This window comes from Cryptotermes secundus, unplaced genomic scaffold (assembly GCF_002891405.2).
Source record: "Cryptotermes secundus unplaced genomic scaffold, Csec_1.0 scaffold669, whole genome shotgun sequence".
In the NCBI taxonomy this organism is placed as follows: domain Eukaryota; kingdom Metazoa; phylum Arthropoda; class Insecta; order Blattodea; family Kalotermitidae; genus Cryptotermes; species Cryptotermes secundus.
Genome location: NW_019726235.1, coordinates 752,482 through 770,674, shown reverse-complemented (window position 1 = coordinate 770,674; position 18,193 = coordinate 752,482). Strand labels below are relative to the sequence as shown.

General features: G+C 41.7%; 1 protein-coding gene across 1 annotated transcript in view; it reads right to left on the bottom strand.

Moving 5' to 3' along the window:
* The window catches only part of LOC111864062 (probable multidrug resistance-associated protein lethal(2)03659), a 60,624-nt gene that overhangs the window by 22,979 nt on the left and 19,452 nt on the right, over nucleotides 1-18,193 (bottom strand). Inside the window, exons 16-19 of the mRNA XM_023851050.2 lie at nucleotides 17,526-17,710; nucleotides 15,623-15,957; nucleotides 11,220-11,299; nucleotides 3,532-3,682 (exon numbers count right to left, since the gene is read on the bottom strand). Coding sequence (XP_023706818.2) covers nucleotides 3,532-3,682; nucleotides 11,220-11,299; nucleotides 15,623-15,957; nucleotides 17,526-17,710 — 751 coding nt within the window. The remainder of the gene's footprint in view (nucleotides 1-3,531; nucleotides 3,683-11,219; nucleotides 11,300-15,622; nucleotides 15,958-17,525; nucleotides 17,711-18,193) is intronic.

Here is an 18,193-nt window from a genome sequence, read left to right as displayed (position 1 = left end):
GAGTGCAGTCACGCCTCCGCCCTCGACCTTGAAAAGACCACCAGTGAAAGAGCCAGTAAATCGTCTAGAGGGTGGCTTGAAAATTCACAAAATGGTCCATGTTCCTCCCAGTAACAAGAAGAATGGTGCCCTGAGAAAGTGTCGCGTGAGTGCTAAGCACAAGATTAGAAAAGAAACAAGTATCATGTGTGCAGGCTGTGGTGTGGCTCTCTGCAAACTTTCATGTTTCAATGTTTATTACACGAAGAAAAACTAATAAAGAGGTATGGAAAGGCATTTATTGCATAAAATATTGTATTTTAATTAGTTCCTTAAAATTTCGTTTTTAAAAACCAATTTTTGTTGAAGTTGTTTAGGAAAAAGTAACTACATGCATTTTAGCGACATAAGGTTTAAAGGGCCTGCCAGGACAGGGGTGGGATTTAAATACCCTTCGCGCCAGTCAAAGAGTTAATGGGCAGAAACATAAGTAACATACAGAGAAACATACAGGCACTTCTAGATGGCAAAGTAGTAAGTTGTACTAAGGGCATGCTCATATTGATCTGAGCAGGACTAAATTATATCAGGGATAATACATCCTTAACAAACATGACAAAACTAAAACATCTAGGAGTGGCAGCATCAAATGAAAATTATTTTTTCATTTCATGCATTCTGATGTGTCATAATATACAATTTCTTTATTAAAACCGTCACAACACAACTATCTTAAGGTCAGTGCCAATTTTGGCTCTGCTACATGTTTCGGCTACCAAAAGCCATCATCAGGCAAATACATGGCTAACATATATACACCACTGAACTGCAGTACTAGTAAAATTAAAAACAATAATATTAATTACATTAAAATACTTGGCATAAAAGTACAATAAATTAGACTACATAAAACGAAAGTTATAAACAAGATTAAAATTCTTCAAGTGATGCTTTACATCATCGAGTCAGTCGTTGGTTTCTGCGATTTTGTTGTGTTCCCAAGGGCAAATTGGAGTATTCTATATTTTGTGTATATATAATAAACTGTCATGTAGATGTAGTAATATTATTGTTAATCTGAAAATTATATGAGAGTAATAGTATTAAATTTTGTTATAATTAACAATTGATTTTGGTATTGAAGATATAGTGTATTATTTACTTACTATTTAGTCGGTGCCTCATCTTACAAAGTATTGTCCGTTCTGTAGGGAATGTAAAGAACGACTGGTTTGGTGATGACTGTATCTTATGTTTTGTATGTATCAATGATTACATCATATATAGGGTTAAACATAATTTACAGTCATACCCCCCTCCCCCCACCATCACTTCCGCATACACCTTATCTCTACCTTCCTCCCCCCCTCCCTCCCTTGCATTGACTTTTAACATACATCACCAAATCAGGTGTTGTTTACATTCCCTACAGAACGGACAATACTTTGTAAGATGAGGCACCAACTAAATAGTAAGTAAATAATACACTATATCTTCAATACCAAAATCAATTGTTAATTATAACAAAATTTAATACTATTACTCTCATATCATTTTCAGATTAACATTAATATTACTATATAAAAACTGCATAATGAGAAGTTTCATAACTTCCACTGTTCACAATACATTATTACAGTCATTAAATCAAGCAGGATGAGATATGCAGAACATGTTGTATGCACGAGGAGATAACTCTGGACTCTATGCATGACAGGTTGATGGCAAATAACTCCTGTGGCCTGATACTGAATAAAGAGAACTGCTTCAAGAAAGGTGCTCCTTATTGGTCTTCCAGCACGAATAGTCAATCTTCATACTTTTCTATACTTTTTAACAAGCTTGAAACAATTCAACAGTTTCCAAGTGAGACAAACTGTGAAAATAATACCAAATTTTACTCATTTATAACATTACATGACATTCCATACCTCTTAATTAATCCGATCATCAAAAAATCTTACTGTCAAAAGTATGATGTTCCCGCATCGTAACATTTATAAATTTACTTGGACATCTCCTGATGGGAAGACACATAACCAAATCGACCATATTTTGATAGACAGCAGACAGCATACAGATATACTTGATGCTGATCAATTAGAGTAGCAGACTGCGATACTGACCACTGCCTGCTGGTGGCAAAGTTCAGAGAAAGACGGGCAGTGAGCAAACAAACAACGCACAGAGTTCATTTGGAGAGGTTCAATATCAAGAAATTAAATGAGGTAGAGGTTAAACAGCAGTATCATGTTGAAATCACAAAACATAGACACTGAGGTGGATGTTAATAAAGCTTGGGCAACTATTAGAGAGAATGCCAAAATTTCTGCCAAAGAGAGTCTAGGTTATTATGAACTGAAGAAGCATAAGCCATGGTTTGATGAAGGTTGTTCAAAATTATGAGACCAAAGAAAACAAGCCAAACTGCAGTGGTTACAGAATCCAAACGAATTAAATGGGGATAATCTGAATAATATAAGACGTTAAACCAGCAGGCTTTTCAGGAATAAAAAGAGGGAATATGTCAAAGACAAAATTGATGAGCTTGAAATGAACAGTAAGAACCAAAACATTACAGACCTGTATAGAGGAATAAATGACTTTCCTTTTCATTCGAAACAGTTAAAAAGAGTCTTGCTTGCTTTAAATTTCACTCTTGTCTTGGTCATGCGTGTGCACTTTAAAGTGCTCAGTTAAGTTACACCAACCTAGAAGTAACTTAGTGAAGGATGAGAATGGTGATCTGCTTGCAGATTCCCACAGCAGTCTGAACAGGTGGAAGAACTACTTCTCTCAGTTACTGAATGTACATAGGGTAAGTGAGGTTAGACAAACAGAAATACTTACAGCTGGGCCATTAGTACCGTCTTCTTCAATCAGTACAATTAGAAGCAAGTGGGCCAATACAGATACTTGCATGTACCTGGTCACTTCCAGCTCATCCACTACACCATTTCAGTTTCTTTATACATTCACATCCCACTACTAATTTTTTCAGCTTAAAGAGACACAACTGAAACCCGGCACAGTGAAACAATAAATCTGATCTGAAAGTCATGCCTCTCCTGAAGATAAGTGATGACCCAATTAATGTGAAACCTTCAGACTTTTGCTGCCAGAAAAGTCGACAATTTCTATCCCCAAGAGCAATGTGTTGCATCCAGAAAGTTGAAACTAAATGCAAAACAATACAGTAAATCATACAAACATTAAATTTCAATACCAAAATTTTCCATATAGTAATGTGCAAAATAAAAATTATTATCAATGAATCAATTACTGATCACCCAAACTGCACATCAACATACTCTGCGCTTTTAGAGTCCTGTGATCAGTCTTTTGTACTTCAGAAGAATTAAATTTATATCTGGAGTTGTTTAATGTTGCAGCTCCGGGACTAGCAATCTGCTGCAAGTACTTCAGACTCTCTGTAAGAAATCAGATTTTCTTTAACACAGAAAACTTTCACAGCTCAGATCTGTACGCAAGTCAAACACATCACTTGCCTCTCCGTGTTCAAGCGTTGCCACATATGATACATCAACTTACTGATTCCTTCAAGCCTCTTGATACTGCGTGATGTGGCCATAAAATACATTCTCAGCAGATAGAAAACTGAGAACATTAGTAATGCAGGTAATAACATCCAGACGTTCACTAATGCCACAACCATAACAGCACCCAACAGTGACAATCCCATCTGCAGAACAACAAGAATACATCAGTTATACCATCACAAAGACACCAAACAAAGTATAAAATGGGCCCTAGCATCCTCCTAACCTCATGCCTACCACTCAAGCTTTGAGTGGTATGCCACATGTGGCAATCTCCTCATTCAAGCCCATCACACTGGTTCACTTTCACCTTACTGCACAATAAGACACATTACACTTCACATTTAGGGAAGTACATAGAGTGGGGGTGTTTGAGAACAGGGTGCTGAGTGGAAAGAAATAAGAGGAGGCAGGAGAAAACTGCATAATGAAGAGCTTCATAATTTGTAATCCTCACCAAATATCGTTAGGTTGAACAAAGCAAGAAGGGTAAGATGGGCTAGGCATGGAGAATGCATGGGAGACAAGAGAAATGCATATAAAGTTTGGGTACGAAAATCTGAAGGAAAGAGAAACTGCAAGACCAAGCTGTAGATCATAGGATAACATAAGAGTGGATTTAGGCAACTATGACAGGAGGCGGCCAGGTTTGATCCCAGGGTAACTTTAACGTTTTTATATCACATGTTACAGGTGATAATGACGCCATCTTAGGTGAGGTTGGCCAAACCATGGCTGTGTTTTGGTGGGGACGTATCATGGACCAGGGATGCGTTGGGACACCTCCTCGTGGTCCCGCCGGGCAATGGCAGTCTTGGGGGTCTGGATCAGTATGACCTACTGGGGCTGGTGGCTAAGTTCCCATAAAGAAGCCTCCCACGCGGCGGCATAATGACTCTTGTGTGTCACTATGGTGTACCTGGGATGAATGCGGGAGAGCACTCGTATGGGGTAGCTTCAACTATGTGAGTTGTCTCCCTAGAGTACCAATAAGGTGCCGCAAGCCTTAGGGCTCAACACTCTAAAACGGTTTGACCAACTCATGTGGAGGGGTGGGAATGGGGGAGCTCATAAGCAACCCCCAGGGTTGACTCTCTCACACAGGTTGCCCTGGTCGCAAACTCACAACCAACTGGTGTCGCACTCCCATTAATCATCTGGGATACCCCTCTCCCCAAAACAGGCACTCTGGGTCCTGGAGGCTTGTGAGGGTTGCATTCACTACAGGACCAGAACACTTAAGCCAAGGTGTGAGGCATTGTGCTGAGGGCTGCATGGCACTGGGGTGGTAATTAGCCAGTGTCTTGAACGATACCCTCGGGGCACCATGCAGCACCCCGTTGTATTCATGCCTTCCACCCATATGGGGCACTGCAGGTGGCAACCTTTTAAATCCCCAAAACTCATGGAGCCAAATGAAAGGAACCAAAAAAAAAAAAGGGTCATAAGGACCTTAAACTGAAGAGGAACCCCCTTCCAAGGGGATCCCTACGAGAAATGCTTCAGCAGGGGGCTGGAAGCTCTGGTGAACCACTAAGGGACCCAGGTGCAGTCAGCGAACCTGCTGTTGAATTTTCAGCCAAAGGCAGGGACGAACCAGTGGTTCAGAACCTACAAGAGGTAAAACCAAAAATTCTATTGGGAGTCAGTGGTACTGACATACCACTACAGGGGGGCTACTACCTCTAGCACACTTGCAGCAAGAGAAGGATTGGGATACCTGGTCACTGGAGTAGGTGGACTCCGTCTAGCAAAATAAGCCTTGTCTGGATGCACCAGATGGAAGTTGAAAGAGGCAAGAGCTGGGGCAAGCATAGCAGGAACTGGGGGCAGTCAGCAACCAGGAAATGCAGGCTCGTCCAAGCAGGAAGAAACCCCCACCGGTACCTTTAAGAGGCCAAAGTCGGAGGGCAGTACCCTTACAGAAATGGCCATAACTTCAAAAAGGCCCAGGGACTCTAAAGGACCTGGGACTTACAAGGAGGCTCTGACCAACATACAGGTATCTATCTTCAAGGAAACTTATCCTGAGGATAAGCTTACCGAAGATGACCAAAATTCCATTCTGGAAGCACTGTGAGAGGTGTTATGTAGGACTCCAAAGGGAGAACTACCACACCTGAAATCCTACAGAATAGTGGGAGGTGCACTTATTTATGCATGTGCCGACCAACAATCTGGTCAATGGCTCACCAAAGCCATTGACAACCACAGGCTGGAATCAGGGGCGAGGCTGAAGGCTACTGATGCCAGGAACCTGCCCAAGCCTGTTAAAGTGGCTCTCCACACTGGGGAAAAAGTTGCCAAGAACCAGGAAGAGCTGCTGAAATGGATTGCAGACCTCAATCCAGGACTTCATACTGAAAACTGGAGGGTATTCGATAGGCAATCTCAGTCGAAAGGCCAAAGGCTTATCTTATTTATAGACCGGGACTCAAATACTATTATACAGAGGACCGGTTACAAAATATTCACAGGACTCTCACAGGGGACTGTTAAGGTGCTGAATGATCCTGAGGATCAGCGCCAGGCAGAACCTGTGTCAGATACAGTATCATCCAACCCGGCCCCTCAGTTGACCAGAAGAGAATATCTGACGAGACGGAGACAATCCCTCCTCTGGTCAACCCGACCTTACCAGATCAGGGACCTCCCTCAGAGGAAACCAGGTCTGATAAAGTATATGGGGCTGTGGAGGAAGGTATTTAGGAGGACACCTTTCCCAGCATTACAGAATGAACACACAGCATACATACATACACACAACACTTACACATAAAATAGGATTCATTCAAATTAATCTACACCACAGCAAGGCTGCTATGGCAATTTTATGTCGACAACTTGCTGAAGGAAAAGTAGACGTAGCACTTATTTAGGAACCTTGGATATATAGGGACCAAATAAGAGGCTTAACGAATTCAGGGGCAACAGTCTACTCTGTGGCACCTGAAGAAAATGTGAGATCATGCATATATGTTAATAATCATATTAATGCTTTACCCTTGCTTGAGTTCTGTTCCAGAGACACAACAACGGTGAGGATGACATACACATTGGGTGGAGGCTGTGAGGAGCTCACTGTCACTTCAGCCTACCTTCCATATGACTCGGATGAACCATCACCTTCGAAAGAAGTGAGGGACATCGTTGAATATTGCCATCTTAGGGAAAAGCAGCTCATCATTGGGTGTGATGCCAATGTGCACCACACACTGTGGGGGAGCACTGACATCAACCCAAGAGGAGAATGCCTCATTGAATATTTGGTGAGTTCAAACCTTAATATTCTAAACCAAGGCAACGAGCCTAACTTTGTGGTCTGCAATAGGCAGGAGGGTATCAACTTGACACTAGGGACAAATAAAATAGGAAACCTGATCAGTAATTGGCATGTATCTGATGAGCCATCCCTATCAGATCACAGATATATATGCTTTCAAATAAGTAACATTACAGTAGATCAAGCTACTAATAGGAATCCTAAGGGAACCAATTGGGAGTCTTACAAAGATGACCTAAAGGTAAATCTAGAGACCATCTCGTGAAATATACGCATAATAAAGGATGTTGACAGATCCGTTGACCAGCTGCAATGGGCCATTATCTCGTCCTTTAATCGGAATTGTCTGGCTAAGACCACTCGCGGACCAAGGAGAGCGTCTTGGTGGAATAAACAGCTGAGTGGGCTTAGAACCAAAACAAGAAGGCTGTTTAATATAGCTAAAAGAACAGGGCAGTTGGACACCTACAAGGAAGCCCTTGCCTGTTACAACAAAGAAATAAGAAAAGCCAAGCAATCCTCATGGAGGAGGCACTGCCAGGAGATCAATGATGTACCAGGTGGTGCCAGACTCATGAGAATCATGGCAAAACAAGCGACCAACAAGGTTAGCACAATTAAGTTGCCTAACGGGCAGTATACTCAAACAGGAAGGGAGACAGTGAAGGAAATATTCAGGGTTCACTTTCCTGATTCAAAATTGATTGATAATTTGGACGATGGACAGGGTCAGCAAAACCTGGGCACTTGCCAAAGCAAGATGAACGGGGCAGACTGGAACCTGGACAAAGTCATAATTAACCAATCAAAAATTAAATGGGCACTGCATACTTTTAGACCACTTAAGTCAGCAGGAACAGATGTAAATGTACCGGCATTTTTGCAGCATGGGGCAGAACTTTTAGTTCCACACCTCCTGCATGACATATGGTTTCATCCCCATGACCTGGAGGCAAGTTAAGGTGACATTTATCCCAAAGCCCAGGAAACTAGATTACACCGAGGCTAAGGCTTATCGTCCTATCAGCCTGTCATCTTTCCTTTTGAAAACTGTGGAGCCTGGTCATTGACGATCTCCTATGGGGACTTAATGATGATGAGTATTATACAATAGGATATACTGATTACATAGCAATCCTCATAAACAGAAAATTCCTTTCGACAGTATCAGAGTGTCTTCAAACAGCTCTGTACATGGTCCAATGATGGTGTGAAAGAACAAGCCTTTCCATCAATCCCAATAAGACGGTAATTAAACCGCTTACTAGGAAGAGAAATATCAAGGGGCTCAAGGAACCGACCCTCTTCCATAAGACGATCCGACGATCCAGCTCTCCAGCAATATCAAGTACTTTGGTCTAGTATTAGACAAGGGACTGACATGGAAAAAGCAGCTGGATAAGGTCATCAATAAAGCCTATAAGGCTTTTTGGACATGCAGAACCATGTTTGGTAAAACTTGGGGACTGCAGCCACACGTTGTGCATTGGATATACACTGTGGCTGTAAGACCCATAATTATATACGATGGCACCACAGTGTGGTGGCCCAGAGTTAAACGCAAGACAAGCAAGGCAGAACTTACCAAATTGCAAAGGTTGGCTTGCTTGGGTATCACAGGAGCAATTCAAACATCTCCAACAGCTGCAATGGAGACACCCCTTGGACTCCCCCCACTGCATCTACAGTTGGAGGCAGAGGCCAGGGCAGGAATTTACTGTCTCCAGTGCAGTGATCAATAGAAACCTAGATCCGATGGTTTCGGACATGCATACATAACTCAGGACATGAAAAAAGAACCCATATTACAATAGGGGTCTGACAAAATGATACTTAGACATGTATATGAAAAACCCTTCACAGTCAGCTTTCCTGACAGGAGTGAATGGGAAGACGGGTTTTGGCCCGATAGAAAAGGGGGACTGATCTGGTATACAGAAGGTTCCAAGATAAATAAGGGCACTGGAGCTGGTGTGTTCTGCTATGGCACGAGGTGGAAACTTAGTTTCAGCCTTGGGCAGTCCACGACAGTACTCCAGGCAGAAATAGATGCCATTATGGCATGTATTATGGAGAATTTAGATAGGAACTACACAAACAGGAACATCTACATTTTATCTGACAGCCAAGCTGCACTTAACCCTTTCGCGTGGTGATTTAAATTCCGCTGCCGTGTCTCTCCGGCGGTAATATATTCAGCTGTCCATTTAAATTTTGCTCGAAAATGATTTATTCATCATTGTTCTTAAATTATATGAGATAGGAACATGAAACTTTCACTAAAATGATCTTAAAAGGTGGTTTTATAACCTTGCCTTATAATATGAGCGCCCGGTATCTCGGCAATGGAAGCAGTTGGTTTAGAATTTGAGCAGTGTATCGTACGCCTTGAAGCATGAAGCTTTCACTAAAATGATCTTAAAAGATGGTTTTATAACCTTGCCTTATAATATGAGCGCCCGGTATCTCGGCAAAGGAAGCAGGTGGTTCAGAATTTGAGCGGAGTGTGGTACGCATTGAAGCATTCTACTATACACAGCGCTGTCTCAAATTCACCACACCAGTACTGCGTATCTCTCATTTGGCTCTTTTTTCCGTAAACCAAACATCTTCTGTGCGGCCTTGCCTTCTTCCCCGTGGGGGGAATACAAGAATTAATGTCTCTCCATGAGTCATATCGCTAGCCAGATTAGCTGCAGTAAATTCAACCTTTATGTTATCATAACAAGTGTTGGTGCTTCTGCGTTTCATTTTCCATCCATTTTGGCGGCATAAGACGTCGTAGGGGTGACCACAGAATTCATGAAGTTATTCTAAGAACTGGCTGGTATGTAGTGAACGAAAGCAGAGCTTAGCTGGCTCAAAAAAATATTTATGGTCATCCCTCGAAACGACCACCAAGGTCAGTACGATAAAATGGAGTCAACTGGAGCGATAATACATGAAGGAATGAGTTCTTTTCCCTCCCCCACACACCCATATCGTCACAGGGGGTGACCACAGTGTTCTGCCTTAATTTGTGGCGTTTTTCTAAGAACTGGCTGAAATGTACTGTGCGAAATCAATCGATCTTGCAAGAATAACATTTTGGATATCCCTCTTCTAAGAATTCCAATTGAGTGTGTTAGTGTGGCCAGCTCAGGGCAATATGATATTATAAACACAGCACATTACACGTCTCTGCTGTTTATAACTTCATAGGAAAGAAAAAAACACCATTCATAACAGTTTGAAGGGGCAAACCACTACCAGAAGCAACACGATTTTGCTGCAAGACAGGCATATGTAACGATGACTTAGCACAGCTAAACAAATGCCTCATTAGATACGGGTCTCCTGACAACAGGCCAGCGAAAAATCTAACAATCTACAGCAAAACCATCAATTATTATGGGCGTTATAACATAGGTGTGCAGCTGGACGAAACATAGACGTCGAACCCCCGCAGACAATTTAAATACCTTGACGAAACATACACGTCAAACCACGCTGAACGGTTAAGGGACTTGACAAACACCAGATCAACTCAAAATTGGTCTGGGATTGCCACCAAACTCTCATGGAACTCGCCAAACATAACAGGGTACAACTGATATGGGTGTCGGGGCATGAGGGTATTGCTGGAAACAAAATAGCAGACCAACTGGCCAAGATTGGAGCTGAACATCTGTTCACAGGACCTGAATCAGCCTGTGGCATCTCTATAGGAATTGCTAGACAGGCAATCAGGGACTGGACAAATATGAACCATAAGAAATAATGGGTATCCTAAACTTGACTCAGGCAAGCAAAGGGACTCATATGAGGACCCTCTAATAAAAGAGCGAAGGAACTGTTGAAGTTAAACAGGAACCAGCTACGATGGGTGATAGGACTACTTACAGGACACTGTCACCTCATAGGACACCTCTTCAAATTGGGACTAAGTAACAGTCCAACTTGTGAGAGGTGTTAAGAAGAAAATGGAACAGCCACACACATCCTGTGCGAATGTGAGGCCTTAGCTTATTTAAGAATATACTATTTGGGTCAATATTTTATGGAACCAAGTGACTATTTCAATATCCCCATGTACAAAATCCTGCACTTCATTCGAAGCACAGGATTGTTGAGGGCATAATCAGAAGGCGAGGCACAATAGATCACTGTGGTCGCAGTGCAAAGGCAAAGAAGGCCCACCCCTTACATATGCATTCATTCATGACAGGAGGCTGTGGAGTGGATTCATCCGGCTCAGCATAGGGACCGGTGGCAGACTTTTGTGAACATGGTAATGAACCTTCAGGTTTCACAAAATCATGGGAATTTCTAGACTAGCAAACTGACTAATTAATGGTTCTCAAGGACTCAACTTCACAGAATGAGTTAGTTAGTAAGCACAGTATTAATCTATTCACCTGCACACAGTCGATCAATGTTGGTGGTAGAATTTCATCTATTGACCCCATATCCTTTGAGAAACGATTCAGTATCTGACCTGAAAGAAGTACAAGATGCAAGAAATAAAACATTTTGTTCCTATGCCACTCTTCCATGCTTCACAGTTTGCCTTCAGTTGATTATACCTGAAGAGACTTAAATAAATAATCCACAAAACTGGGAGACTGAACACATTATTATAGACTGCAGGATGTAGGGCAACATTTTCATGCTTCGAAGAACCCTGACATGGCAGGCTTCTCATATACATTTTGCTATTTCTTGCACCAAGTGTGCAAAGTGAACACATATGGGAGCAGTCTTGTCAATATATAAGGGGCAGTCAAATGAAAATGGGTCACCACGCATAACTCACACAGCGTGCAAGTTGGTAACACTGGAATTTGCTTATGGTACGAACATCTGGTAGGGACTCAGGAAAGCACAGTGACAACATGCCATTGCACACTGGTCGTTTGTTTATTGTGCTGGAATTAAGGTTAGTGCTATGTGTGGTCATCCATTATCAGTAATGGAGGCGGGTAAAGACGAACAGCGAATTGTAGTGTGCTTTTTGACTGCTGAAGGAGTAGGAGGATGAGAAATTCATCATTGCATGTCTGTTGTTTACGGTGAACACAGCATGTCACGTTCACATGTGCTGGTGTGGCATAAGAGATTCCGAGAGGGACGTGTGTCACTGCAAGATGATGCTCGCCCAGGACAGACTCATCGTGTCTTCACTCCTGATGTTACTGCTGCGTTGGATGGTCATATCTGGGCAAACCAACGATCAGTGTGGAAGAAATTAGTATTTTGATGGGAATAAGTCATGGTTCTGTACACGTCATTGTGACAAAACACCTGTTGTACTGCAAAATCTGCGTGCAGTGGGTTCCACATCAACTCACAGAGGAACAGAAGACTCAGAGAATGGCTGCATCACTGGGTCACTTGCAACAGTACCATGAGGAAGAGCATGCTTTCGTGTCCCATATTGCCACTGGGGATGAAACTTGGTGCCACAATTTTGAACCTGAGAGCCAATGGCAGAGCCAACAGTGGAAACATGTGAATTCTCTCCCACCAAAGAAATCCAAAGCCGTACATGCAAGTTCCAGTAAAGTGATGATGATGTTCTTCTTTGACTGCAAGGGCCCTCTGCTTGTTGAATTTCTCGAGCATGGGGCCACAATCAGTACACAGTGCTAAGAAGACACTTTGCAGAAACTGAGACGTGCCATAAATTCAAAACGCCCTGGAATGCTATCGAACGGCATTATCCTTCTTCATGATAATGCGCGCCCCCACACTGCCGACTCTGTGAGGAATATGCTACAGAGATTTGGTTGGGAAGTGCTTCAACATCCCCCCTACAGCCCAGATCTCTCCCCATGTGATTTTCACATTTTTGGAGACCTGAAGAGAGACTATAGGATTCTGACGATGGTGTATAACACATTGATATATTGGGTTTTTTTCCTTCACCTGAGGATGGAAACAGATCCAGTTTCCGAAACGTCGTGTTTTTATTAGTTATCTTAAAAACCAGGACGATGGATAATGTCCAAAAACCCAATATATCAATCTGAAGAGAGCCATTCGTGGACATCGGTTTGCATCAGACAAAGACATATGTGGCTGGGTAAAGATGTGGTTCCATAGGCAGCCCACATGCTTTTTCAAGGATGGGATTGACCATCTCATATCCCAGTGGGATAAATGTATTAACAGTTTTGGAGATGTGCTGGCTTCTGACCCATTTTCATTTGACTGTCCTTCATATCCAGGATTCCATATATGTGATCTCCAAAATGATTGAATAAGATTAATGGAACTGATAGTGAACATGCAACAGATTGTTAGATGAATTTAAGTGCTGTTTGTATCTGTCTAACATAACCCTTATACCTTACCTGAAGCTTAAAATGAACTCTGGTTTCCTCAAAAAGAAAAGCTGAGTATATAAAAATTAGTACATAACATAAGACATAGATTTGCTTAAGATACATAACTTTTACTTCAAATATTTCCTGGTATGACGAATATTTAGTGATACACCAAGTAAAATAATTTCTTGAGTCCATTCAATGTGATGTATGACATAATAATCTGGTTTTGGGACAATGAATTTTCATCTGCAATAAGGAAACATCAAGGAAAACGAGCAGGGCTTGAGCAAGCCACTCCAGACAATGATAAATTCCAGCCCATGCCCAGTTTGCATAATATGTTTAGATGATTGACAACAAACCCTTTAAATAATATACAATAATATATAATAATTCAGTTTGCACCTCACAGGGAACATACTATGTCTCTGCTACAAACATCAGCCAGTTAATTCCGTAGAGTAAAATAATTGCTGTTTATTGTGACATATGAAAGACACTTATACACTCTACAAGCAGAACACACAGCTTTAGTGTGTTAAACAAGGTGGCATATATAACAACTGGGCTTTAAATGATTGGTCACAGTATTAAGAAAAAACCATCAGCAATAACTATCTTCCATTTAATGAAAACAACTGAAATTTATAAAGTGTGCTGCTACTAAAATTGTGCTGTTTCAGGTCATCATTTGGTTCACTTGAGCTGTAGCACCAACTCTGCCAATGAGGTCTGCAAAGTAGAGAATGACCTCATTTGGAGAATATAAGTCAACCTTTGCAGTTCAGATTAATAAACCTAACCCTTTTGCTGTGTATTGTCGCGTGTTGCCTATGTGACGTGACAAGTAAATTCATGCGGGTTTCGGATTTGGTTAATAAGTTTATTGGACAATCTCTTTTACACTTCCAAATACAATTATCATCCACTTATAACATCGTCAGATGTTTCTTACAACACTGTTATAGTCACTTCTTGCGCCGCTAATCTCGGTGAAGTCTTCTGTTCCCTTTGTCGGATGTGAGCTTGCTTCTGTTCTAATCAGAGTCTCTTTCATTGTGCCACTTTTGCACAGTGGGTCATCTTCCTGCTGTTTTCCTTCATTTGCCGTGCCACTTTCTCCTGGCACCTCGTTCCTCTCTGAGCAACAGCTTCTTGTTTTCAGCACCTATCTTGATTCTAGGCCTGTTCCTTCTTCTTTCAGCGGTTTCGGTCCCTATGCCTATTCTTCGGTCCTCTGACAGGCATTATTTTGGCGTCTTTCTTAGGAATATCTCCTTGTTGTGCCACCTCAGGTTTCCTGTCCAGTGAGGTTGGCTCTTTTTCTTCCAGACATGTCTCCGTCATTTCTTGGCAGGCCATCATCTCTTCGTCCTTTTCAGGTTCGATTTCAGCTGTCATCTCCTAGTGGCTGGCATCCATCCTTTTGTTTCGGATGGCAGCCATTTCTTCTCACCAGGATTTCCACCCTTCTCGGTCAACCTTCATTTTATCCAGCTGAACTTCTTGGGTGGCTTCCCCATTGGCCTCTATTTTGTCTGTTTTCGCTTGGTTGGCCAAGCTGTTGCGTCACCTGCTCTTGGCCAGCTTTCATCTCTTTCAGCAGGAGTTCCATCATTTGCTGTGACTCCAGTTTCTTTTTGTGCACAATTCAGTCTTTTGTCCAACAGTTTGTTCCAGAATCCGATCCATCTCACTTCTGACACCAGTTGTCGCATGTAGCTATTTGAAGTGACAAGTAAATTAATGCAGGTCTTTGATTTGGCTAATACGTTTATTGAACAATCTCTTTTACGCTTCCAAGTACAATTATCATCGACTTATAACGTCATCAGACGTTTCTTACAGCACTGTTAGAGTTACTTCTTGCACCGCTAATCTCGGTGAAGTCTTCTGTTCCCTTTGTCGGATGCGAGCTTGCTTCTGCTCTAATCAGAGCTACACTAAGAACTCTTAAATCAAAAATGACTGGTCTCATCGAAGCGAGACTTTTAAAACTTGCAAGCAGACTCGATAGAGAATACCATGTTGGCTGCTGCTTTGCAAAACCTGCTTCCAACAATTGGTGTGTAATGGTGGAAACTCCAATGTTAGATTGTTAGCCACCATACAGCAATGGCTTTATTCCAATTTTAGCGCTGTAACGGAAACATCACTCGTTGTCTAGGAAATCAACCATGATCTCCTGAGCCACTCTGGCTTTCTGGTGGCATGCCACAGTATTATTCTCTCACCGTTTTCCTACAATAATGCAATTTTATGGTAAAAAATATGAAGAAAAACACACACAACAACAACAAAAAAGTATTTTCACAGCCCAGTGAATGAAGTATAGCAACAGCAAAATAATATTATTTCTTAATGTGTACTAAAGTTGAATGTCACACTATACAGTAACGGATACTTGTTTGGCTTCAGCCGAACAATGCAGTGAAAGGATTAAACATAATAAAAGGAGCAAGTCACACATGTCAACTTGTCTGGAATACCTGAAGGATTGCTGTTGAAGAACCGCATGGTGGCACGAGTAATGCTGGTAAACATTGTGTTGTGGAGGCTGATGGATGCTCTCATGCACATTGTGAAGAAAGATATTACACTGCACACTGACAGTATCATGACAGAAGCCACCAGGCCAGAATATACATATATACATGTCTCTCTACTAGGCAGCCAGCCCCACTCTGCCACATCTGTGGTAGCGCTGTAGCCTGAATTGCTGTCTTGATATGAAGCAGTATCATTCACTACTGGGCCTGTCCCATTCTGAAGTGAACCACTAGCAGCTTTAGATATAGCTGATCGATGTTCTTCCACTTTAGACCTGTAAGTATAACAACAAAACCTTCACAAAGGAACTCAATACACACATATATACTGGCAGTGGCAGGGGGGGGGGGAGAACTCATCTCACAATATAATATGCCTTCTATTTGTTCAGAGTCTCCATGGAAACAGTAGACAATATGAGCCCCCACCCCTCACTCAGTCTGTGCTCCTAGAGAATGTATTCAATAAAAATATGTGACTTTTCTTTTTGGAAGATCCAAGGAAAACAAAAGGGAATACAGAAGCCATCCATGCTCCATCCAGCATAAATCTTTCATATTTGAAGTAAATATGGATACTCAAGACAATGAAAACAAAACACCATTCCAGTCTGGAGCTACTGGGGAAGCCAATAAAGGTAAAGTTGTCCTTGTGATTAATTATTTAAGCACTACACCATGAAGACATATGTGGAAGTCGATGTATGGACCCAAGTTTTCTGGACCTCGGCACTAGCTGGAGGTGAGCGGTCAATTTCACACCCCAGCTGCTGTACCCCCAGGTAAAGAGCCACCACTATCCATGGCATCAGAAGCTGGGTAGGCCCCAGAGCCAGTCTGAATGGTGTGGAGAAGTGAAAATTCTTGCTCCCACCAGGACTAAAACTCTGACCTTGAAACTCCTATATTAAAAAAACATAATACTTAACTCTGAGTCACTGTACTCTTCCTTTCTAACGTTCTAGATACTCTAGGACTGCACAAAATTCCGCACTTCATTAAATTAACTGATGTTTTACAAATCACATACAGCTTGTGGATAAGGAAGGTGTATTGGTGATGCAAAACATCACAGTATGGTTGCAGGTCAATTTAGACATCTGCCCCATCTCCTTACTGACTACGAGTGGTAACTACTGTCAGGCGGCATCAGTATCCTTTGCCTGTAACTTTACTGCTTCTCTCCTCCCTTGCATCAAGACGGACAGATTTAGTCTGAATAAACATGAAAATAAGAGGGGAGGGTGTAGTAAGAATGATCTTCTACTGTTAGCATGGGCCCTCCCACCAAATATGTTACATGCTGGGTATCTCGCTGTATTCAATGCTATCAATGAGTATGCTTTGCTTATATTGTCTTATGCTAAATCAGCAATAATATGCAGTAATTTTTAGGTTAAACATGGGTAAATGTATCAGTTACATAGCCAGGTTTAACCTGGTGGTTAGAAATTGCACAGAAAAGAAGAAAATTGGGGTCTTTTGTCACAGAGGTCACTTTTTTTTTTTTTTAATATTATGCAGCCATAATTTTCCTAACATCAATATTAAGTCTAAAGCTATATTATGAAATGTAGTAATTGTATATCTTGCACACCATTATTTTGGGACACACTGTTGGCTGAAAAGCTGCACAAATAATGCAAGTAAATATGATAACTGTTTTTCACCCCTCTAAGTGAATGAAATTGGTAATTGAAATGTGTTCTCTTGCATGCAAGAGTTATTTTATTTTAACATTTAAGTAAGTTTCACACTACAAACTATCATGTCATTTTGCTGGTGAAATAGGACTTTCGAAATTGCAGACACTGACAGACAACAGTGAGCGTGCTGCACTCACCAGAAGGAAATCCAGTAGTCTCCCCCGCTGAGGGCAAGCTGCTCCAGAATACAGACACCAAAAACAAGCAGAATGATGCCCCAACTCCCTGTGGCAGCGAAGTATGACCAATATACTTTGGCACGCACTTTGCCTTGTGTTCGCATCTCAGCTACCACCTCTGGTTCAGATGCAGCCCCTGAGCTCTGCCAAAATCACAGACTCTCTCAATATCAAACTACTAAATAGAGGCCATCCAAACTGGATCTGAGTTTTTCATGGCAGTGACCAATAAGAGTATGATTTTTTTGGTTGTAACCCCATGTAGTTTGAGGACAACCTACCGCTTCAGGGTAACACGCTGCCTCCATTTTCAGGGTCAAAGTTTAAGCTGAGCCTGTCACCTGCTGTTTATTTCTTCCTTCCTTCCTTTCTTTCCCCCCCCCCTTTTTTTTTGCTTGGCTCATTCTTTAACTCTAAAGATGGAGACAATTTGTTCCTCCGAAACACTGGACTATCTCCAAGGCATATGGTGTTACAACCTGCAAGACCATACACTTCAATGTAAATTGAAGTTCATGAAGAAGCTAACAGTATCTAACTTCTACTCACTACTTAGTGCTATATAAATGGTTCAGCATATGCTGTTAAAACCACTTGTCAAAAGAAAAAAATGACAAAATCAGTAA